Below are 27921 nucleotides of genomic sequence, written 5' to 3'. Positions count from 1 at the left end.
ACATAGTTCCCATAGACATAGTTCCCATAGACATAGTTCCCATAGACATAGTTCCCTAGACATAATTCCCATAGACATAGTTCCCATAGACATAGTTCCCTAGACATAGTTCCCATAGACATAGTTCCCATAGACATAGTTCCCATAGACATAGTTCCCATAGACATAGTTCCCATAGACATAGTTCCCTAGACATAGTTCCCATAGACATAGTTCCCATAGACATAGTTCCCATAGACATAGTTCCATAGACATAGTTCCATAGACATAGTTCCCATAGACATAGTTCCCATAGACATAGTTCCCATAGACATAGTTCCCCTAGACATAGTTCCCTAGACATAGTTCCCTAGACATAGTTCCCATAGACATAGTTCCCTAGACATAGTTCCCTAGACATAGTTCCCTAGACATAGTTCCCATAGACATAGTTCCCATAGACATAGTTCCCATAGACATAGTTCCCATAGACATAGTTCCCATAGACATAGTTCCCCTAGACATAGTTCCCCTAGACATAGTTCCCCTAGACATAGTTCCCTAGACATAGTTCCCTGACATAGTTCCCATAGACATAGTTCCCATAGACATAGTTCCCATAGACATAGTTCCCATAGACATAGTTCCCATAGACATAGTTCCCATAGACATAGTTCCCATAGACATAGTTCCCATAGACATAGTTCCCATAGACATAGTTCCCATAGACATAGTTCCCCCATAGACATAGTTCCCTAGACATAGTTCCCATAGACATAGTTCCCATAGACATAGTTCCCATAGACATAGTTCCCATAGACATAGTTCCCATAGACATAGTTCCCTAGACATAGTTCCCTAGACATAGTTCCCATAGACATAGTTCCCTAGACATAGTTCCCATAGACATAGTTCCCTAGACATAGTTCCCATAGACATAGTTCCCTAGACATAGTTCCCTAGACATAGTTCCCTAGACATAGTTCCCTAGACATAGTTCCCTAGACATAGTTCCCATAGACATAGTTCCCTAGACATAGTTCCCTAGACATAGTTCCCATAGACATAGTTCCCATAGACATAGTTCCCATAGACATAGTTCCCATAGACATAGTTCCCATAGACATAGTTCCCATAGACATAGTTCCCATAGACATAGTTCCCATAGACATAGTTCCCATAGACATAGTTCCCATAGACATAGTTCCCAGACATAGACATAGTTCCCATAGACATAGTTCCCATAGACATAGTTCCCATAGACATAGTTCCCATAGACATAGTTCCCATAGACATAGTTCCCATAGACATAGTTCCCATAGACATAGTTCCCATAGACATAGTTCCCTAGACATAGTTCCCATAGACATAGTTCCCATAGACATAGTTCCCTAGACATAGTTCCCATAGACATAGTTCCCATAGACATAGTTCCCTAGACATAGTTCCCATAGACATAGTTCCCATAGACATAGTTCCCATAGACATAGTTCCCATAGACATAGTTCCCTAGACATAGTTCCCATAGACATAGTTCCCATAGACATAGTTCCCATAGACATAGTTCCCATAGACATAGTTCCCATAGACATAGTTCCCTAGACATAGTTCCTAGACATAGTTCCCATAGACATAGTTCCCATAGACATAGTTCCCATAGACATAGTTCCATAGTTCCCATAGACATAGTTCCCATAGACATAGTTCCCATAGACATAGTTCCCATAGACATAGTTCCCTAGACATAGTTCCCTAGACATAGTTCCCTAGACATAGTTCCCATAGACATAGTTCCCATAGACATAGTTCCCATAGACATAGTTCCCATAGACATAGTTCCCATAGACATAGTTCCCTAGACATAGTTCCCATAGACATAGTTCCCATAGACATAGTTCCCATAGACATAGTTCCCTAGACATAGTTCCCTAGACATAGTTCCCTAGACATAGTTCCCATAGACATAGTTCCCTAGACATAGTTCCCTAGACATAGTTCCCTAGCTTTCCCTAGCTTTCTCCCCCCCACCACTCCTGTATTTTGATGTGATATGTTTCTACAACCGTACAGCAATTCAGATTCACGTTTAGATGGAGTATTTGTCGGTTTCGGCTTCCAGGGCCACATCGCCTCTAAACAGAACATGTCAGGTCCTTGGGCTATAAGGTGTAATGTTGGGCTCCAATAGTCCATTACTGGGCTAGGGACCCTGAAGTAGACTGTCTCTCTGTACCTGTCACTGTAGACGGCCGTGTGTCCGAACCGGTTGACATCATGGTGGAGGTCTGGTCTGGACAGCACCGACCAGTCATCACATGCTGTTTAGAGAGAGACATGGGTTAAGATGGGTTAGGGTTAAGATGGGTTGGGGTTAGGGTTAGACTGGGTTAGGGTTAGACTGGGTTAGGGTTAGACTGGGTTAGGGTTAAGATGGGTTAGGGTTAGACTGGGTTAGGGTTAAGATGGGTTAGGGTTAAGATGGGTTAGGGTTAAGATGGGTTAGGGTTAAGATGGGTTAGGGTTAGACTGGGTTAGGGTTAAGATGGGTTAGGGTTAAGATGGGTTAGGGTTAAGATGGGTTAGGGTTAAGATGGGTTAGGGTTAAGATGGGTTAGGGTTAGACTGGGTTAGGGTTAAGATGGGTTAGGGTTAGACTGGGTTAGGGTTAAGATGGGTTAGGGTTAGACTGGGTTAGGGTTAAGATGGGTTAGGGTTAGACTGGGTTAGGGTTAAGATGGGTTAGGGTTAGACTGGGTTAGGGTTAAGATGGGTTAGGTTTAGACTGGGTTAGGGTTAAGATGGGTTAGGTTTAGACTGGGTTAGGATTAGACTGGGTTAGGGTTAAGGTGGGTTAGGGTTAAGGTGGGTTAGGGTTAAGGTGGGTTAGGTTTAGACTGGGTTAGGTTAAGATGGGTTAGGTTTAGACTGGGTTAGGGTTAGACTGGGTTAGGGTTAAGATGGGTTAGGGTTAAGATGGGTTAGGGTTAAGATGGGTTAGGTTTAGACTGGGTTAGGATTAGACTGGGTTAGGGTTAAGGTGGGTTAGGGTTAAGGTGGGTTAGGGTTAGACTGGGTTAGGGTTAGACTGGGTTAGGGTTAAGGTGGGTTAGGGTTAAGGTGGGTTAGGGTGGGTTAGGGTTAGACTGGGTTAGGGTTAAGATGGGTTAGGGTTAAGATGGGTTAGGTTTAGACTGGGTTAGGGTTAAGATGGGTTAGGGTTAGACTGGGTTAGGGTTAAGATGGGTTAGGTTTAGACTGGGTTAGGGTTGGTTAGGGATAGGGTTAAGGTGGGTTAGGGTTAAGGTGGGTTAGGGTTAGACTGGGTTAGGGTTAAGATGGGTTAGGGTTAAGATGGGTTAGGTTTAGACTGGGTTAGGGTTAAGATGGGTTAGGGTTAGGGTTAAGGTGGGTTAGGGTTAAGATGGGTTAGGGTTAAGATGGGTTAGGGTTAAGATGGGTTAGGGTTAAGATGGGTTAGGGTTAAGGTGGGTTAGGGTTAAGGTGGTGTTAGGGTTAAGGTGGTGTTAGGGTTAAGATGGGTTAGGGTTAAGATGCATTAGGGTTAGTAACAGACATCTCAACATCAACTGTTCAGAGGAGACTGTGTGAATCAGGCCTTCATGGTTGAATTGCTGCAAAGAAACCACTACTAAAGGACCCCAATAATATGTTTCTTGGGCCAAGAAACACAAGCAATGGACATTAGATCAGTGGAAATCTGTCCTTTGGTCTGATGAGTCCAAATTTGAGATTTTTGGTTTGTGAGATGCAAAATAAGTGATTGGATGACCTATGCATGTGTATTTCCCCATGATGAAGCATGGAGGAGGAGGTGTTATTGTGTGGGGGTGCATTGCTGGTGACACAGTCTATGCTTTATTTAGAATTCAAGGCACACATCACCAGCATGGCTAACACAGTATTCTGCAGCGATACACCATCCCATCTGGTCTGGGGTTAGTGGGACTATCATTTGTTTTTCAACAGGACAATGACCCAACACACCTCCAGGCTGTCTAAGGGCTATTTGACCAAGAAGGAGAGTGATGGAGTGCTGCATCAGATGACCTGGCCTCCACAATCATCCGACCTCAACCCAATTGAGATGGTTTGGGATGAGTTGGACGGCAGAGTGAAGGAGAAGATTAGACTGAAGATTAACCCCCTAATAGGTTAGACTGGAGCACTGTGGTCACAATGTGCTCAGGAGGGTTTACCCCCAAATAGGTTAGACTGGAGCACTGTGGTCAGTGTGCTCAGGAGACTGTTAGGGTTTAACCCCCTAATAGGTTAGACTGGAGCACTGTGGTCAGTGTGCTCAGGAGGGTTTAACCCCCTAATAGGTTAGACTGGAGCACTGTGGTCAGTGTGCTCAGGAGGGTTTAACCCCCTAATAGGTTAGACTGGAGCACTGTGGTCAGTGTGCTCAGGAGACTGTTAGGGTTTAACCCCCTAATAGGTTAGATTAGGGGTTGGAATCTGTTTAAGTGTCTGTCGTCTAAATGGTATATGGAGATGTTGGCACATCCATGTACTAGTATAGAGAAGTAGTCCATGCCGAAGGACGAAGGCAGGAAGTGGGTACGGTGGAGAATAGGAGAGATCCGAGAATATCTGTGCTTAAAGGAAACATGGTCAGTGGAATGTGGACGGTTTCCTGTTCTGGAGGAGAGCCTCAGGTTAGAAAAGCAGAGCGATATTGGAACGTTGTTTGAACACGAGTTGAGTGTATTGGCAGTAGCAATAAGGAGAGAGGTTGGTTTAGGCCCTGTTGGGGCGGGGAACCATGACAGGTTATGTGGAAGTAGGAAGACCACTGTGAATATTTAAGGTTATGTGTGTTGTCAACAGCAGTGATATTTTGATGTGTGTCACTGGTAGGAGACATTAGGTCGTATTCTCCATAATAAAATCGGCAAACGCTTGTGATTTGGCTCAAATACAAGGTATCGGGTCCCGTGACCCAATCATAAGGCACCCATACCGTAACTACTCTCTGGGAAGTGAGTATCACCACCTGAAAAAGAGTTCAAATTGGCGTGAATTAGAGCCGTGGGTGAGGAGATCTCAACCCCTGGACCCCGTCAGGCAACAGAATAACAACTACTGACGACCGACGGACCCGTAAAGAGGAAGAGAAGTTCGATTAGAGATGAGAGAGGCGCACAAGCATTCAGCTCGAATATGATGGGAAAATGTTGCAAACGGGATACAATAGAGGATGGACATGGCATCACCTTCAGTAAAATAATCACATAGACATACATTCACACATCATACACATTTAAACCAGTCAGTCCATCATGTTACATCCACTAACAACACAGAGGACATTAATACATTCACTAACAACACAGAGGACATGAATACATACACTAACACAGAGGACATTAATACATTCACTAACAACACAGAGGACATTAATACATACACTAACACAGAGGACATTAATACATTCACTAACAACACAGAGGACATTAATACATACACTAACACAGAGGACATTAATACATTCACTAACAACACAGAGGACATTAATACATTCACTAACAACACAGAGGACATTAATACATTCACTAACAACACAGAGGACATGAATACATTCACTAACAACACAGAGGACATGAATACATTCACTAACAACACAGAGGACATGAATACATTCACTAACAACACAGAGGACAATAATACATTCACTAACACAGAGGACATTAATACATTCACTAACAACACAGAGGACATGAATACATTCACTAACAACACAGAGGACATGAATACATTCACTAACAACACAGAGGACATGAATACATTCACTAACAACACAGAGGACATGAATACATCCACTAACAACACAGAGGACATGAATACATTCACTAACAACACAGAGGACATGAATACATTCACTAACAACACAGAGGACATTAATACATTCACTAACAACACAGGACATTAATACATTCACTAACAACACAGAGGACATTAATACATCCACTAACAACACAGAGGACATTAATACATTCACTAACAACACAGAGGACATTAATACATTCACTAACAACACAGAGGACATGAATACATTCACTAACAACACAGAGGACATTAATACATTCACTAACAACACAGAGGACATTAATACATTCACTAACACAGAGGACATTAATACATTCACTAACACAGAGGACATTAATACATTCACTAACACAGAGGACATGAATACATTCACTAACACAGAGGACATTAATACATTCACTAACAACACAGAGGACATTAATACATTCACTAACAACACAGAGGACATTAATACATTCACTAACACAGAGGACATTAACACATTCACTAACAACACAGAGGACATTAACACATTCACTAACACAGAGGACATTAACACATTCACTAACACAGAGGACATTAATACATTCACTAACACAGAGGACATTAACACATTCACTAACACAGAGGACATTAATACATTCACTAACAACACAGAGGACAATAATACATACACTAACACAGAGGACATTAATACATTCACTAACAACACAGAGGACATTAATACATTCACTAACAACACAGAGGACAATAATACATACACTAACACAGAGGACATTAACACATTCACTAACAACACAGAGGACATTAACACATTCACTAACACAGAGGACATTAATACATTCACTAACAACACAGAGGACATTAATACATTCACTAACACAGAGGACATTAATACATTCACTAACACAGAGGACATTAATACATTCACTAACACAGAGGACATTAATACATTCACTAACACAGAGGACATTAATACATTCACTAACACAGAGGACATTAATACATTTACTAACACAGAGGACATTAATACATTCACTAACACAGAGGACATTAACACATTCACTAACAACACAGAGGACATTAACACATTCACTAACACAGAGGACATTAACACATTCACTAACACAGAGGACATTAATACATTCACTAACACAGAGGACATTAACACATTCACTAACACAGAGGACATTAATACATTCACTAACAACACAGAGGACATTAACACATTCACTAACAACACAGAGGACATTAATACACTTTAATACATTCACTAACAACACAGAGGACATTAATACATTCACTAACAACACAGAGGACAATAATACATACACTAACACAGAGGACATTAATACATTCACTAACAACACAGAGGACATTAATACATTCACTAACACAGAGGACATTAATACATTCACTAACACAGAGGACATTAATACATTCACTAACACAGAGGACATTAATACATTCACTAACACAGAGGACATTAATACATTCACTAACACAGAGGACATTAATACATTCACTAACAACACAGAGGACATTAATACATTCACTAACACAGAGGACATTAATACATTCACTAACAACACAGAGGACATTAATACATTCACTAACAACACAGAGGACATTAATACATTCACTAACACAGAGGACATTAACACATTCACTAACAACACAGAGGACATTAACACATTCACTAACACAGAGGACATTAATACATTCACTAACAACACAGAGGACATTAATACATTCACTAACACAGAGGACATTAATACATTCACTAACACAGAGGACATTAATAATTCAACACAGAGGACATTAATACATTCACTAACACAGAGGACATTAATACATTCACTAACACAGAGGACATTAATACATTCACTAACAACACAGAGGACATTAATACATTCACTAACACAGAGGACATTAATACATTCACTAACACAGAGGACATTAATACATTCACTAACACAGAGGACATGAATACATTCACTAACACAGAGGACATTAATACATTCACTAACAACACAGAGGACATTAATACATTCACTAACAACACAGAGGACATTAATACATCCACTAACACAGAGGACATTAACAAACACAGAGGACATTAATACATTCACTAACACAGAGGACATTAATACATTCACTAACACAGAGGACATGAATACATCCACTAACAACACAGAGGACATTAATACATTCACTAACACAGAGGACATTAATACATTCACTAACAACACAGAGGACATTAATACATTCACTAACAACACAGAGGACATTAATACATCCACTAACAACACAGAGGACATTAACACATTCACTAACAACACAGAGGACATTAATACATCCACTAACAACACAGAGGACATTAACACATTCACTAACACAGAGGACATTAATACATTCACTAACAACACAGAGGACATTAATACATTCACTAACAACACAGAGGACATTAATACATCCACTAACAACACAGAGGACATTAACACATTCACTAACAACACAGAGGACATTAATACATCCACTAACAACACAGAGGACATTAATACATTCACTAACAACACAGAGGACATTAATACATTTACTAACACAGAGGACATTAATACATCCACTAACAACACAGAGGACATGAATATATTCACTAACAACACAGAGGACATGAATACATCCACTAACAACACAGGGGACATTAATACATTCACTAACGAACACTGTCCCAACTGGACTCGATAGATAAGTACATATACTGATACAATATACTTCTCATCCAACACCACAAGGAACAAATTCATGTTTGAACAAGTTTTTCTTGGCCATGGGCATCACTGGCCCCGTCTGGCTGCCATCACTGGCCCCGTCTGGCTGCCATCACTGGCCCCGTCTGGCTGCCATCACTGGCCCCGTCTGGCTGCCATCACTGGCCCAGTCTGACTGCCATCACTGGCCCAGTCTGACTGCCATCACTGGCCCCGTCTGACTGCCATCACTGGCCCCGTCTGGCTGCCTTCACTGGCCCCGTCTGGCTGCCTTCACTGGCCCCGTCTGGCTGCCTTCACTGGCCCCGTCTGGCTGCCTTCACTGGCCCCGTCTGGCTGCCTTCACTGGCCCCGTCTGGCTGCCTTCACTGGCCCCGTCTGGCTGCCATCACTGGCCCAGTCTGGCTGCCATCACTGGCCCAGTCTGGCTGCCACTAGCCCACCAATGTCCCCTGCAAATTTTCAGGTATTCTCTGACTGGTAGACAATATTGTCACTATGAATGGTGGATAGAGCAACACTGAAGCATGCATGAGAGCACCAGCTGTTCCGGACGACTTAAAACCTGGACCTTTAAACCTGGACAAAAAGAACACCTACGTGAGAATGCTGTTCATTGACTGCAGCTCATCGTTCAACACCATAGTGCCCTCCAAGCTCATCACAAAGCTAAAGACCATGGGACTAAACACCTCCCTTTTCAACTGGATCCTGGACTTTGACGGGCCGCCTCCAGGTGGTGAGGGTAGGTAACAACACATCTGCCACGCTGATCCTCAACACGGGGGCCCCTCAGGGGTATGTGCTTAGTCCTCTCATGTACTCCCTGTTCACCCACGACTGCATGGCCAGGCACAACTCCAACACCATCATTAAGTTTGCAGACAACAACGGTGGTAGGCCTGATCACCAACAGCGATGAAACAGCCTATAGGGAAGAGGTCAGAGACCTGGCCAACTTCTCCCCAAACGTGATCAAGAAAACATGAGATGATCATGGACTACAGGGACCTCCCATTCATCAACTGTAGACCTGGAGTAGGTCGACAACATCAAGATCCTTGGTGTCCACATCAGCAACAAGCTTGCTGCCATCCAGGACCTCTATACCAGGCGGTGTCAGAGGAAAGCTCTGAACATCCCTGGTGCCAAGCTTCCTGCCATCCAGGACCGATATACCAGGCGGTGTCAGAGGAAAGCCCTGAACATCCCTGGTGCCAAGCTTCCTGCCATCCAGGACCGATATACCAGGCGGTGTCAGAGGAAAGCCCTGAACATCCCTGGTGCCAAGCTTCCTGCCATCCAGGACCTCTATACCAGGCGGTGTCAGAGGAAAGCCCTGAACATCCCTGGTGCCAAGCTTCCTGCCATCCAGGACCTCTATACCAGGCGGTGTCAGAGGAAAGCCCTGAACATCCCTGGTGCCAAGCTTCCTGCCATCCAGGACCGATATACCAGGCGGTGTTAGAGGAAGGAACATCCCTGGTGCCAAGCTTCCTGCCATCCAGGACCTCTATACCAGGCGGTGTCAGAGGAAGGAACATCCCTGGTGCCAAGCCAGGAAGGAAGGCCCTTTACATTTCTAAAGGCAGTTACCCAAGTCCTAGAATGCTCTCTTTGCTACCGCAGGGCAAGCGGTACAGGAGCGCCAAGTCTAAGTCCAATTTGTTTTATTTGATTTCAGGACAAGAGATCAGTCTCTGCTGTTGTTTTAATGAACTAACACACTTTAGAATGATATGTATGTGGTGTTTTTGAGAGGTTATTAATGGCCAAATAATCTGTCACTGCCCAGGATGTAGGCCATTAAGTCTGTGCTGTTATGACCGTGTGCGTTATGAGGCTGTCACTGCCCAGGACGTAGGCCATTAAGTCTGTGCTGTTATGACCGTGTGCGTTATGAGGCTGTCACTGCCCAGGACGTAGGCCATTAAGTCTGTGCTGTTATGACCGTGTGCATTATGAGGCTGTCACTGCCCAGGACGTAGGCCATTAAGTCTGTGCTGTTATGACCGTGTGCGTTATGAGGCTGTCACTGCCCAGGACGTAGGCCATTAAGTCTGTGCTGTTATGACCGTGTGCGTTATGAGGCTGTCACTGCCCAGGACGTAGGCCATTAAGTCTGTGCTGTTATGACTGTGTGCGTTATGAGGCTGTCACTGCCCAGGACGTAGGCCATTAAGTCTGTGCTGTTATGACTGTGTGCGTTATGAGGCTGTCACTGCCCAGGACGTAGGCCATTAAGTCTGTGCTGTTATGACTGTGTGCGTTATGAGGCTGTCACTGCCCAGGACGTAGGCCATTAAGTCTGTGCTGTTATGACCGTGTGCGTTATGAGGCTGTCACGCCCCCTGGTTGTATGTCTGTGGCTCATCTTGTAATGAAGGATTTATGAGTGGTTATAACAGGTTAAGGCCGTCACGTACCAAGGTCATAGGCCATGAAGTCTGAGGAGAAGCACTTGGCTCCGTGGCTCATGGACGTGTCGTTGTGAGTGTTCCCTCCAAACACCAGCATGGTTCCACTAACGATGACCGCCGTGTGGAGGTACCGGAAGAACCCGCTGTCCTTTAGAACTGTCCTGGAAACACACAGAACCATTGAGAACATCAGCAGGAGAACAGATACAATGTGTCCCTCAAATGGTCCCCTATTCCCTATGGGCCCTGGACAAACCTAGTGCACTATATAAAGAATAGGACACACATATGGGCGGCTGGTAGCCTAGTGGTTAGAGCGTTGGGCCATTAACCAAAAGGTTGCTAGATCGAATCCCTGAGCTGACAAGGTAAAAATCTGTCGTTCTGCCACTGAACAAGGCAGTTAACCCACTGTTCCTTGGTAGGCTGTCATTTTAAATAAGAATTAGTTCTTAACTGACTTGCCTAGTTAAAAAAAAAAGGTAAAATAAAATATACCATCCCAACACCACCAGGTACATTAATTAACAGTAATACAGTATCTACATAGAGGGAACGCATGAAAACCGTGGTTACTACAGTGTAGGTAATGTGTTAAACACTTACTATACAAAGCAGACCCATATGAGATTAGAGCCAGACCCATATGAGATTAGAGCCAGACCCATATGAGATTAGAGCCAGACCCATATGAGATTAGAGCCAGACCCATATGAGATTAGAGCCAGACCCATATGAGATTAGAGCCAGACCCATATGAGATTAGAGCCAGACCCATATGAGATTAGAGCCAGACCCATGAGATTTTTGGATCTGATATCGATCACGATTTGCCAATATTATTATTATAGGTGGAACAACAAATGTAAATGTTTTCTGTAGGGATTGAAACTCAACTCTGACTGGTGGGTTATATGTCCCATTTTACCGTAGAGCGTGCCAGGCAAGACTGGTTTTTAGCCATGTAAAGAGTGCCCTCTTCAGGATAAATAATGAAACGCAAAAGCAAAATAAAATTCCATGAAGAACTGCTTTTTCTTCGCATTTTATATCAGCCCTTTTAAATGCTGACAGTATCAGCCAATGGTATCTGTCAACCGATGAATCGGTCCTCAGCCAATGGTATCTGTCAACCGATGAATCGGTCCTCAGCCAATGGTATCTGTCAACCGATGAATCGGTCCTCAGCCAATGGTATATGTCAACCGATGAATCGGTCCTCAGCCAATGGTATCTGTCAACCGATGAATCGGTCCTCAGCCAATGGTATCTGTCAACCGATGACACAGTATCAGCCAATGGTATCTGTCAACCGATGAATCGGTCCTCAGCCAATGGTATCTGTCAACCGATGAATCGGTCCTCAGCCAATGGTATCTGTCAACCGATGAATCGGTCCTCAGCCAATGGTATCTGTCAACCGATGAATCGCTCTGCTGTTAATATGGACGTATGACGTATGAGTTTATTCACAGATTAGTTGAGCGTCCTTGTAGTTCGTCGCTCTGGATCAGAGCGTGTGGATAACAATATCTGACAAATAACTGCATTATATAATGGAGGCTAAATGTCATACAAACACCCTCAAAAGAGGTCTTCGCTGAAACTTAAAGGACTAGTTGACTATTTTACAACTTGATGTTAGATGGTTCCTCGCCCCAATTTGACATTTTGACTGTTCGAGGAACAAAACATAAAGGCCCACACTAGAAACAAATGTGTGCATTTATCTACACGGAGAGTACAAAACATAAAGAACACCTTCCTCACATCGAGTTGCACCCCCCGCTCTCCTTTTGCCCTCAGAACAGCCCCAATTTGTCAAGGGTACGGACTCTACAAGGTGTCGAAAGCGTTAAATGAACAACATATATAGAGGCCACGGCTACAATAGTCTGCCCTTATGAACAACATGTATAGAGGCCACAATAGTCTGCCCTTATGAACAACATGTATAGAGGCCACAATAGTCTGCCCATATGAACAACATGTATAGAGGCCACAATAGTCTGTCCTTATGAACAACATGTATAGAGGCCACAATAGTCTGTCCTTATCAACAACATGTATAGAGGCTACAATAGTCTGCCCATATGAACAACATGTATAGAGGCTACAATAGTCTGCCCTTATGAACAACATGTATAGAGGCTACAATAGTCTGTCCTTATGAACAACATGTATAGAGGCTACAATAGTCTGCCCATATGAACAACATGTATAGAGGCTACAATAGTCTGCCCTTATGAACAACATGTATAGAGGCCACGGCTACAATAGTCTGCCCTTATGAACAACATGTATAGAGGCCACGGCTACAATAGTCTGCCCTTATGAACAACATGTATAGAGGCTACAATAGTCTGCCCTTATGAACAACATGTATAGAGGCCACAATAGTCTGCCCTTATGAACAACATGTATAGAGGCTACAATAGTCTGTCCATATCAACAACATATAGAGGCCACAATAGTCTGCCCTTATGAACAACATGTATAGAGGCCACGGCTACAATAGTCTGTCCTTATGAACAACATGTATAGAGGCTACAATAGTCTGTCCTTATCAACAACATGTATAGAGGCTACAATAGTCTGTCCTTATCAACAACATATAGAGGCCACAATAGTCTGCCCTTATGAACAACATGTATAGAGGCTACAATAGTCTGCCCTTATGAACAACATGTATAGAGGCCACGGCTACAATAGTCTGTCCATATGAACAACATGTATAGAGGCCACGGCTACAATAGTCTGTCCATATGAACAACATGTATAGAGGCCACAATAGTCTGTCCATATGAACAACATGTATAGAGGCTACAGTAGTCTGCCCTTATGAACAATATGTATAGAGGCCACAATAGTCTGCCCTTATGAACAACATGTATAGAGGCCACAATAGTCTGTCCATATGAACAACATGTATAGAGGCCACGGCTACAATAGTCTGTCCATATGAACAACATGTATAGAGGCCACGGCTACAATAGTCTGTCCATATGAACAACATGTATAGAGGCCACGGCTACAATAGTCTGCCCTTATGAACAACATGTATAGAGGCTACAATAGTCTGTCCATATGAACAACATGTATAGAGGCTACAGTAGTCTGCCCTTATGAACAACATGTATAGAGGCCACAATAGTCTGTCCTTATGAACAACATGTATAGAGGCCACGGCTACAATAGTCTGTCCATATGAACAACATGTATAGAGGCCACAATAGTCTGTCCATATGAACAACATGTATAGAGGCTACAGTAGTCTGCCCTTATGAACAACATGTATAGAGGCCACAATAGTCTGCCCTTATGAACAACATGTATAGAGGCCACAATAGTCTGTCCATATGAACAACATGTATAGAGGCTACAGTAGTCTGCCCTTATGAACAACATGTATAGAGGCCACAATAGTCTGCCCTTATGAACAACATGTATAGAGGCCACAATAGTCTGTCCATATGAACAACATGTATAGAGGCCACGGCTATATGAACAACATGTATAGAGGCCACGGCTACAATAGTCTGTCCATATGAACAACATGTATAGAGGCTACAATAGTCTGTCCTTATGAACAACATGTATAGAGGCCACGGCTACAATAGTCTGTCCATATGAACAACATGTATAGAGGCCACGGCTACAATAGTCTGCCCTTATGAACAACATGTATAGAGGCTACAATAGTCTGTCCATATGAACAACATGTATAGAGGCTACAATAGTCTGTCCATATGAACAACATGTATAGAGGCCACGGCCACAATAGTCTGCCCTTATGAACAACATGTATAGAGGCCACAATAGTCTGCCCTTATGAACAACATGTATAGAGGCTACAATAGTCTGCCCTTATGAACAACATGTATAGAGGCCACAATAGTCTGCCCTTATGAACAACATGTATAGAGGCTACAATAGTCTGTCCTTATGAACAACATGTATAGAGGCTACAATAGTCTGTCCTTATGAACAACATGTATAGAGGCTACAATAGTCTGTCCTTATCAACAACATGTATAGAGGCTACAATAGTCTGCCCTTATGAACAACATGTATAGAGGCTACAATAGTCTGTCCTTATGAACAACATGTATAGAGGCTACAATAGTCTGCCCTTATGAACAACATGTATAGAGGCTACAATAGTCTGCCCATATGAACAACATGTATAGAGGCTACAATAGTCTGTCCATATGAACAACATGTATAGAGGCTACAATAGTCTGTCCTTATGAACAACATGTATAGAGGCTACAATAGTCTGCCCTTATGAACAACATGTATAGAGGCTACAATAGTCTGCCCATATGAACAACATGTATAGAGGCTACAATAGTCTGCCCTTATCAACAACATGTATAGAGGCTACAATAGTCTGCCCATATGAACAACATGTATAGAGGCTACAATAGTCTGCCCATATCAACAACATGTATAGAGGCTACAATAGTCTGTCCATATCAACAACATGTATAGAGGCTACAATAGTCTGTCCATATCAACAACATGTATAGAGGCCACGGCTACAATAGTCTGCCCTTATGAACAACATGTATAGAGGCTACAATAGTCTGTCCTTATCAACAACATGTATAGAGGCTACAATAGTCTGTCCATATCAACAACATGTATAGAGGCTACAATAGTCTGTCCTTATGAACAACATGTATAGAGGCTACAATAGTCTGTCCTTATGAACAACATGTATAGAGGCTACAATAGTCTGTCCATATCAACAACATGTATAGAGGCTACAATAGTCTGCCCATATGAACAACATGTATAGAGGCTACAATAGTCTGCCCATATCAACAACATGTATAGAGGCTACAATAGTCTGCCCATATGAACAACATGTATAGAGGCCACAATAGTCTGTCCTTATCAACAACATGTATAGAGGCTACAATAGTCTGTCCATATGAACAACATGTATAGAGGCTACAATAGTCTGTCCATATGAACAACATGTATAGAGGCTACAATAGTCTGTCCATATGAACAACATGTATAGAGGCTACAATAGTCTGTCCATATGAACAACATGTATAGAGGCTACAATAGTCTGTCCATATGAACAACATGTATAGAGGCCACAATAGTCTGCCCATATGAACAACATGTATAGAGGCTACAATAGTCTGTCCTTATGAACAACATGTATAGAGGCTACAATAGTCTGCCCTTATGAACAACATGTATAGAGGCTACAATAGTCTGTCCTTATGAACAACATGTATAGAGGCTACAATAGTCTGCCCTTATGAACAACATGTATAGAGGCTACAATAGTCTGTCCTATGAACAACATGTATAGAGGCTACAATAGTCTGTCCTTATGAACAACATGTATAGAGGCTACAATAGTCTGTCCATATGAACAACATATAGAGGCCACACAATAGTCTGCCCTTATGAACAACATGTATAGAGGCTACAATAGTCTGTCCTTATGAACAACATGTATAGAGGCTACAATAGTCTGCCCTTATGAACAACATGTATAGAGGCTACAATAGTCTGTCCTTATGAACAACATGTATAGAGGCCACGGCTACAATAGTCTGCCCTTATGAACAACATGTATAGAGGCTACAATAGTCTGTCCTTATGAACAACATGTATAGAGGCTACAATAGTCTGTCCTTATGAACAACATGTATAGAGGCTACAATAGTCTGTCCATATGAACAACATATATAGAGGCCACGGCCACAATAGTCTGCCCTTATGAACAACATGTATAGAGGCTACAATAGTCTGTCCTTATGAACAACATGTATAGAGGCTACAATAGTCTGCCCTTATGAACAACATGTATAGAGGCTACAATAGTCTGTCCTTATGAACAACATGTATAGAGGCTACAATAGTCTGTCCTTATCAACAACATGTATAGAGGCCACAATAGTCTGTCCATATGAACAACATGTATAGAGGCTACAATAGTCTGTCCATATGAACAACATGTATAGAGGCTACAATAGTCTGTCCATATGAACAACATATATAGAGGCCACGGCCACAATAGTCTGTCCTTATGAACAACATGTATAGAGGCTACAATAGTCTGTCCTTATGAACAACATGTATAGAGGCTACAATAGTCTGTCCATATCAACAACATGTATAGAGGCTACAATAGTCTGCCCATATGAACAACATGTATAGAGGCTACAATAGTCTGCCCATATGAACAACATGTATAGAGGCTACAATAGTCTGTCCATATGAACAACATGTATAGAGGCTACAATAGTCTGTCCATATGAACAACATATATAGAGGCCACGGCCACAATAGTCTGCCCTTATGAACAACATGTATAGAGGCTACAATAGTCTGTCCATATGAACAACATATATAGAGGCCACGGCCACAATAGTCTGCCCTTATGAACAACATGTATAGAGGCTACAATAGTCTGTCCTTATGAACAACATGTATAGAGGCTACAATAGTCTGTCCATATGAACAACATGTATAGAGGCTACAATAGTCTGTCCTTATCAACAACATTTAGAGGACACAATAGTCTGTCCTTATGAACAACATGTATAGAGGCTACAATAGTCTGCCCATATGAACAACATGTATAGAGGCTACAATAGTCTGCCCATATGAACAACATGTATAGAGGCCACAATAGTCTGTCCATATGAACAACATGTATAGAGGCTACAATAGTCTGTCCATATCAACAACATGTATAGAGGCTACAATAGTCTGTCCTTATGAACAACATGTATAGAGGCTACAATAGTCTGTCCATATGAACAACATATATAGAGGCCACGGCCACAATAGTCTGCCCTTATGAACAACATGTATAGAGGCTACAATAGTCTGTCCTTATGAACAACATGTATAGAGGCTACAATAGTCTGCCCTTATGAACAACATGTATAGAGGCTACAATAGTCTGTCCTTATGAACAACATGTATAGAGGCCACGGCTACAATAGTCTGCCCTTATGAACAACATGTATAGAGGCTACAATAGTCTGTCCTTATGAACAACATGTATAGAGGCTACAATAGTCTGTCCTTATGAACAACATGTATAGAGGCTACAATAGTCTGTCCATATGAACAACATATATAGAGGCCACGGCCACAATAGTCTGCCCTTATGAACAACATGTATAGAGGCTACAATAGTCTGTCCTTATGAACAACATGTATAGAGGCTACAATAGTCTGCCCTTATGAACAACATGTATAGAGGCTACAATAGTCTGTCCTTATGAACAACATGTATAGAGGCTACAATAGTCTGTCCTTATCAACAACATGTATAGAGGCCACAATAGTCTGTCCATATGAACAACATGTATAGAGGCTACAATAGTCTGTCCATATGAACAACATGTATAGAGGCTACAATAGTCTGTCCATATGAACAACATATATAGAGGCCACACAATAGTCTGTCCTTATGAACAACATGTATAGAGGCTACAATAGTCTGTCCTTATGAACAACATGTATAGAGGCTACAATAGTCTGTCCATATCAACAACATGTATAGAGGCTACAATAGTCTGCCCATATGAACAACATGTATAGAGGCTACAATAGTCTGCCCATATCAACAACATGTATAGAGGCTACAATAGTCTGCCCATATGAACAACATGTATAGAGGCCACAATAGTCTGTCCTTATCAACAACATGTATAGAGGCTACAATAGTCTGTCCATATGAACAACATGTATAGAGGCTACAATAGTCTGTCCATATGAACAACATGTATAGAGGCTACAATAGTCTGTCCATATGAACAACATATATAGAGGCCACGGCCACAATAGTCTGCCCTTATGAACAACATGTATAGAGGCTACAATAGTCTGTCCATATGAACAACATATATAGAGGCCACGGCCACAATAGTCTGCCCTTATGAACAACATGTATAGAGGCTACAATAGTCTGTCCTTATGAACAACATGTATAGAGGCTACAATAGTCTGTCCATATGAACAACATGTATAGAGGCTACAATAGTCTGTCCTTATCAACAACATTTAGAGGACACAATAGTCTGTCCTTAAACAACATGTAGTCAATAGTCTGCCCATATGAACAACATGTATAGAGGCTACAATAGTCTGCCCATATGAACAACATGTATAGAGGCCACAATAGTCTGTCCATATGAACAACATGTATAGAGGCTACAATAGTCTGTCCTTATCAACAACATGTATAGAGGCCACAATAGTCTGCCCTTATGAACAACATGTATAGAGGCTACAATAGTCTGCCCTTATGAACAACATGTATAGAGGCTACAATAGTCTGTCCATATCAACAACATGTATAGAGGCTACAATAGTCTGTCCATATGAACAACATTTAGAGGCCACAATAGTCTGCCCATATCAACAACATGTATAGAGGCTACAATAGTCTGTCCTTATGAACAACATGTATAGAGGCTACAATAGTCTGTCCTTATGAACAACATGTATAGAGGCTACAATAGTCTGTCCTTATCAACAACATGTATAGAGGCTACAATAGTCTGCCCATATGAACAACATGTATAGAGGCTACAATAGTCTGCCCATATGAACAACATGTATAGAGGCCACAATAGTCTGCCCTTATGAACAACATGTATAGAGGCTACAATAGTCTGTCCATATGAACAACATGTATAGAGGCTACAATAGTCTGCCCTTATGAACAACAACATTTAGAGGCCACAATAGTCTGCCCTTATGAACAACATGTATAGAGGCTACAATAGTCTGTCCATATGAACAACATGTATAGAGGCCACGGCTACAATAGTCTGCCCTTATGAACAACATGTATAGAGGCTACAATAGTCTGTCCTTATGAACAACATGTATAGAGGCTACAATAGTCTGTCCTTATGAACAACATGTATAGAGGCTACAATAGTCTGTCCATATGAACAACATATATAGAGGCCACGGCCACAATAGTCTGCCCTTATGAACAACATGTATAGAGGCTACAATAGTCTGTCCTTATGAACAACATGTATAGAGGCTACAATAGTCTGCCCATATGAACAACATGTATAGAGGCTACAATAGTCTGTCCTTATGAACAACATGTATAGAGGCTACAATAGTCTGTCCTTATCAACAACATGTATAGAGGCCACAATAGTCTGTCCATATGAACAACATGTATAGAGGCTACAATAGTCTGTCCATATGAACAACATGTATAGAGGCTACAATAGTCTGTCCATATGAACAACATGTATAGAGGCTACAATAGTCTGTCCTTATGAACAACATGTATAGAGGCTACAATAGTCTGTCCTTATGAACAACATGTATAGAGGCTACAATAGTCTGTCCATATCAACAACATGTATAGAGGCTACAATAGTCTGCCCATATGAACAACATGTATAGAGGCTACAATAGTCTGCCCATATCAACAACATGTATAGAGGCTACAATAGTCTGCCCATATGAACAACATGTATAGAGGCCACAATAGTCTGTCCTTATCAACAACATGTATAGAGGCTACAATAGTCTGTCCATATGAACAACATGTATAGAGGCTACAATAGTCTGTCCATATGAACAACATGTATAGAGGCTACAATAGTCTGTCCATATGAACAACATATATAGAGGCCACGGCCACAATAGTCTGCCCTTATGAACAACATGTATAGAGGCTACAATAGTCTGTCCATATGAACAACATATATAGAGGCCACGGCCACAATAGTCTGCCCTTATGAACAACATGTATAGAGGCTACAATAGTCTGTCCTTATGAACAACATGTATAGAGGCTACAATAGTCTGTCCATATGAACAACATGTATAGAGGCTACAATAGTCTGTCCTTATCAACAACATTTAGAGGACACAATAGTCTGTCCTTATGAACAACATGTATAGAGGCTACAATAGTCTGCCCATATGAACAACATGTATAGAGGCTACAATAGTCTGCCCATATGAACAACATGTATAGAGGCCACAATAGTCTGTCCATATGAACAACATGTATAGAGGCTACAATAGTCTGTCCATATCAACAACATGTATAGAGGCTACAATAGTCTGTCCATATGAACAACATTTAGAGGCTACAATAGTCTGTCCTTATGAACAACATGTATAGAGGCTACAATAGTCTGTCCATATGAACAACATGTATAGAGGCCACAAATAGTCTGCCCTTATGAACAACATGTATAGAGGCTACAATAGTCTGTCCTTATGAACAACATGTATAGAGGCTACAATAGTCTGTCCTATGAACAACATGTATAGAGGCTACAATAGTCTGTCCATATGAACAACATATATAGAGGCCACACAATAGTCTGCCCTTATGAACAACATGTATAGAGGCTACAATAGTCTGTCCTTATGAACAACATGTATAGAGGCTACAATAGTCTGCCCTTATGAACAACATGTATAGAGGCTACAATAGTCTGTCCATATGAACAACATGTATAGAGGCTACAATAGTCTGTCCATATCAACAACATGTATAGAGGCTACAATAGTCTGTCCATATGAACAACATGTATAGAGGCTACAATAGTCTGCCCCATATGAACAACATGTATAGAGGCTACAATAGTCTGTCCATATGAACAACATATATAGAGGCCAGGCCACAATAGTCTGTCCTTATGAACAACATGTATAGAGGCTACAATAGTCTGTCCTTATGAACAACATGTATAGAGGCTACAATAGTCTGTCCTTATGAACAACATGTATAGAGGCTACAATAGTCTGTCCATATCAACAACATGTATAGAGGCTACAATAGTCTGCCCATATGAACAACATGTATAGAGGCTACAATAGTCTGCCCATATCAACAACATGTATAGAGGCTACAATAGTCTGCCCATATGAACAACATGTATAGAGGCCACAATAGTCTGTCCTTATCAACAACATGTATAGAGGCTACAATAGTCTGTCCATATGAACAACATGTATAGAGGCTACAATAGTCTGTCCATATGAACAACATGTATAGAGGCTACAATAGTCTGTCCATATGAACAACATATATAGAGGCCACGGCCACAATAGTCTGCCCTTATGAACAACATGTATAGAGGCTACAATAGTCTGTCCATATGAACAACATATATAGAGGCCACGTAGTCTGCCCTTATGAACAACATGTATAGAGGCTACAATAGTCTGTCCTTATGAACAACATGTATAGAGGCTACAATAGTCTGTCCATATGAACAACATGTATAGAGGCTACAATAGTCTGTCCTTATCAACAACATTTAGAGGACACAATAGTCTGTCCTTATGAACAACATGTATAGAGGCTACAATAGTCTGCCCATATGAACAACATGTATAGAGGCTACAATAGTCTGCCCATATGAACAACATGTATAGAGGCCACAATAGTCTGTCCATATGAACAACATGTATAGAGGCTACAATAGTCTGTCCATATCAACAACATGTATAGAGGCTACAATAGTCTGTCCTTATCAACAACATGTATAGAGGCCACAATAGTCTGCCCTTATGAACAACATGTATAGAGGCTACAATAGTCTGCCCTTATGAACAACATGTATAGAGGCTACAATAGTCTGTCCATATCAACAACATGTATAGAGGCTACAATAGTCTGTCCATATGAACATATAGAACAACATGTATAGAGGCTACAATAGTCTGTCCATATGAACAACATGTATAGAGGCTACAATAGTCTGTCCTTATGAACAACATGTATAGAGGCTACAATAGTCTGTCCTTATGAACAACATGTATAGAGGCTACAATAGTCTGTCCTTATCAACAACATGTATAGAGGGCACAATAGTCTGCCCTTATGAACAACATGTATAGAGGCTACAATAGTCTGTCCATATGAACAACATGTATAGAGGCTACAATAGTCTGCCCTTATGAACAACAACATTTAGAGGCTACAATAGTCTGCCCATATGAACAACATGTATAGAGGCTACAATAGTCTGCCCATATGAACAACATGTATAGAGGCCACAATAGTCTGCCCTTATGAACAACATGTATAGAGGCTACAATAGTCTGTCCATATGAACAACATGTATAGAGGCTACAATAGTCTGCCCTTATGAACAACAACATTTAGAGGCCACAATAGTCTGCCCTTATGAACAACATGTATAGAGGCTACAATAGTCTGTCCATATGAACAACATGTATAGAGGCCACGGCTACAATAGTCTGCCCTTATGAACAACATGTATAGAGGCTACAATAGTCTGTCCTTATGAACAACATGTATAGAGGCTACAATAGTCTGTCCTTATGAACAACATGTATAGAGGCTACAATAGTCTGTCCATATGAACAACATATATAGAGGCCACGGCCACAATAGTCTGCCCTTATGAACAACATGTATAGAGGCTACAATAGTCTGTCCTTATGAACAACATGTATAGAGGCTACAATAGTCTGCCCTTATGAACAACATGTATAGAGGCTACAATAGTCTGTCCTTATAGTCTGTCCTTAACAACATGTATAGAGGCCACAATAGTCTGTCCATATGAACAACATGTATAGAGGCTACAATAGTCTGTCCATATGAACAACATGTATAGAGGCTACAATAGTCTGTCCATATGAACAACATATATAGAGGCCACGGCCACAATAGTCTGTCCTTATGAACAACATGTATAGAGGCTACAATAGTCTGTCCTTATGAACAACATGTATAGAGGCTACAATAGTCTGTCCTTATGAACAACATGTATAGAGGCTACAATAGTCTGTCCATATCAACAACATGTATAGAGGCTACAATAGTCTGCCCATATGAACAACATGTATAGAGGCTACAATAGTCTGCCCATATCAACAACATGTATAGAGGCTACAATAGTCTGCCCATATGAACAACATGTATAGAGGCCACAATAGTCTGTCCTTATCAACAACATGTATAGAGGCTACAATAGTCTGTCCATATGAACAACATGTATAGAGGCTACAATAGTCTGTCCATATGAACAACATGTATAGAGGCTACAATAGTCTGTCCATATGAACAACATATATAGAGGCCACGGCCACAATAGTCTGCCCTTATGAACAACATGTATAGAGGCTACAATAGTCTGTCCATATGAACAACATATATAGAGGCCACGGCCACAATAGTCTGCCCTTATGAACAACATGTATAGAGGCTACAATAGTCTGTCCTTATGAACAACATGTATAGAGGCTACAATAGTCTGTCCATATGAACAACATGTATAGAGGCTACAATAGTCTGTCCTTATCAACAACATTTAGAGGACACAATAGCCTGTCCTTATGAACAACATGTATAGAGGCTACAATAGTCTGCCCATATGAACAACATGTATAGATGCTACAATAGTCTGCCCATATGAACAACATGTATAGAGGCCACAATAGTCTGTCCATATGAACAACATGTATAGAGGCTACAATAGTCTGTCCATATCAACAACATGTATAGAGGCTACAATAGTCTGTCCATATGAACAACATTTAGAGGCCACAATAGTCTGCCCATATCAACAACATGTATAGAGGCTACAATAGTCTGTCCTTATGAACAACATGTATAGAGGCTACAATAGTCTGTCCTTATGAACAACATGTATAGAGGCTACAATAGTCTGTCCTTATGAACAACATGTATAGAGGCTACAATAGTCTGTCCTTATCAACAACATGTATAGAGGCTACAATAGTCTGCCCATATGAACAACATGTATAGAGGCTACAATAGTCTGCCCATATGAACAACATGTATAGAGGCCACAATAGTCTGCCCTTATGAACAACATGTATAGAGGCTACAATAGTCTGTCCATATGAACAACATGTATAGAGGCTACAATAGTCTGCCCTTATGAACAACAACATTTAGAGGCTACAATAGTCTGCCCATATGAACAACATGTATAGAGGCTACAATAGTCTGCCCATATGAACAACATGTATAGAGGCCACAATAGTCTGCCCTTATGAACAACATGTATAGAGGCTACAATAGTCTGTCCATATGAACAACATGTATAGAGGCTACAATAGTCTGCCCTTATGAACAACATGTATAGAGGCTACAATAGTCTGTCCATATGAACAACATGTATAGAGGCCACGGCTACAATAGTCTGCCCTTATGAACAACATGTATAGAGGCTACAATAGTCTGTCCTTATGAACAACATGTATAGAGGCTACAATAGTCTGTCCTTATGAACAACATGTATAGAGGCTACAATAGTCTGTCCATATGAACAACATATATAGAGGCCACGGCCACAATAGTCTGCCCTTATGAACAACATGTATAGAGGCTACAATAGTCTGTCCTTATGAACAACATGTATAGAGGCTACAATAGTCTGCCCTTATGAACAACATGTATAGAGGCTACAATAGTCTGTCCTTATGAACAACATGTATAGAGGCTACAATAGTCTGTCCTTATCAACAACATGTATAGAGGCCACAATAGTCTGTCCATATGAACAACATGTATAGAGGCTACAATAGTCTGTCCATATGAACAACATGTATAGAGGCTACAATAGTCTGTCCATATGAACAACATATATAGAGGCCACGGCCACAATAGTCTGTCCTTATGAACAACATGTATAGAGGCTACAATAGTCTGTCCTTATGAACAACATGTATAGAGGCTACAATAGTCTGTCCTTATGAACAACATGTATAGAGGCTACAATAGTCTGTCCATATCAACAACATGTATAGAGGCTACAATAGTCTGCCCATATGAACAACATGTATAGAGGCTACAATAGTCTGCCCATATCAACAACATGTATAGAGGCTACAATAGTCTGCCCATATGAACAACATGTATAGAGGCCACAATAGTCTGTCCTTATCAACAACATGTATAGAGGCTACAATAGTCTGTCCATATGAACAACATGTATAGAGGCTACAATAGTCTGTCCATATGAACAACATGTATAGAGGCTACAATAGTCTGTCCATATGAACAACATATATAGAGGCCACGGCTACAATAGTCTGCCCTTATGAACAACATGTATAGAGGCTACAATAGTCTGTCCATATGAACAACATATATAGAGGCCACAATAGTCTGCCCTTATGAACAACATGTATAGAGGCTACAATAGTCTGTCCTTATGAACAACATGTATAGAGGCTACAATAGTCTGTCCATATGAACAACATGTATAGAGGCTACAATAGTCTGTCCTTATCAACAACATTTAGAGGACACAATAGTCTGTCCTTATGAACAACATGTATAGAGGCTACAATAGTCTGCCCATATGAACAACATGTATAGAGGCTACAATAGTCTGCCCATATGAACAACATGTATAGAGGCCACAATAGTCTGTCCATATGAACAACATGTATAGAGGCTACAATAGTCTGTCCATATCAACAACATGTATAGAGGCTACAATAGTCTGTCCATATGAACAACATTTAGAGGCCACAATAGTCTGCCCATATCAACAACATGTATAGAGGCTAAGTCTGTCCTTATGAACAACATGTATAGAGGCTACAATAGTCTGTCCTTATGAACAACATGTATAGAGGCTACAATAGTCTGTCCTTATGAACAACATGTATAGAGGCTACAATAGTCTGTCCTTATCAACAACATGTATAGAGGCTACAATAGTCTGCCCATATGAACAACATGTATAGAGGCTACAATAGTCTGCCCATATGAACAACATGTATAGAGGCTACAATAGTCTGTCCATATGAACAACATGTATAGAGGCTACAATAGTCTGTCCATATGAACAACATGTATAGAGGCTACAATAGTCTGTCCATATCAACAACATGTATAGAGGCTACAATAGTCTGTCCATATGAACAACATGTAGAGGCTCAATAGTCTGCCCATATCAACAACATGTATAGAACAACATGTTATAGAGGCTACAATAGTCTGTCCTTATGAACAACATGTATAGAGGCTACAATAGTCTGTCCTATCAACAACATGTATAGAGGCTACAATAGTCTGCCCATATGAACAACATGTATAGAGGCTACAATAGTCTGCCCATATGAACAACATGTATAGAGGCCACAATAGTCTGCCCTTATGAACAACATGTATAGAGGCTACAATAGTCTGTCCTTATCAACAACATGTATAGAGGCTACAATAGTCTGCCCATATGAACAACATGTATAGAGGCTACAATAGTCTGCCCATATGAACAACATGTATAGAGGCCACAATAGTCTGCCCTTATGAACAACATGTATAGAGGCTACAATAGTCTGTCCATATGAACAACATGTATAGAGGCTACAATAGTCTGCCCTTATGAACAACAACATTTAGAGGCCACAATAGTCTGCCCTTATGAACAACATGTATAGAGGCTACAATAGTCTGTCCATATGAACAACATGTATAGAGGCCACGGCTACAATAGTCTGCCCTTATGAACAACATGTATAGAGGCTACAATAGTCTGTCCTTATGAACAACATGTATAGAGGCTACAATAGTCTGTCCTTATGAACAACATGTATAGAGGCTACAATAGTCTGTCCATATGAACAACATATATAGAGGCCACGGCCACAATAGTCTGCCCTTATGAACAACATGTATAGAGGCTACAATAGTCTGTCCTTATGAACAACATGTATAGAGGCTACAATAGTCTGCCCTTATGAACAACATGTATAGAGGCTACAATAGTCTGTCCTTATGAACAACATGTATAGAGGCTACAATAGTCTGTCCTTATCAACAACATGTATAGAGGCCACAATAGTCTGTCCATATGAACAACATGTATAGAGGCTACAATAGTCTGTCCATATGAACAACATGTATAGAGGCTACAATAGTCTGTCCA

General features: G+C 41.0%; 1 protein-coding gene across 1 annotated transcript in view; it reads right to left on the bottom strand.

The window, feature by feature from the left end:
- Nucleotides 1–27921, bottom strand: part of LOC115124680 (attractin-like) — a 258129-nt gene that overhangs the window by 128813 nt on the left and 101395 nt on the right. The window contains exons 10-11 of the mRNA XM_065004469.1: nt 11006–11160; nt 2213–2297 (exon numbers count right to left, since the gene is read on the bottom strand). Coding sequence (XP_064860541.1) covers nt 2213–2297; nt 11006–11160 — 240 coding nt within the window. The remainder of the gene's footprint in view (nt 1–2212; nt 2298–11005; nt 11161–27921) is intronic.

The sequence above is a fragment of the Oncorhynchus nerka genome, linkage group LG18 (genome assembly GCF_034236695.1).
Source record: "Oncorhynchus nerka isolate Pitt River linkage group LG18, Oner_Uvic_2.0, whole genome shotgun sequence".
NCBI classification, from domain to species: domain Eukaryota; kingdom Metazoa; phylum Chordata; class Actinopteri; order Salmoniformes; family Salmonidae; genus Oncorhynchus; species Oncorhynchus nerka.
Note: the sequence above shows the minus strand (reverse complement) of the source record. Positions and strands in the feature narration are given on the sequence as shown.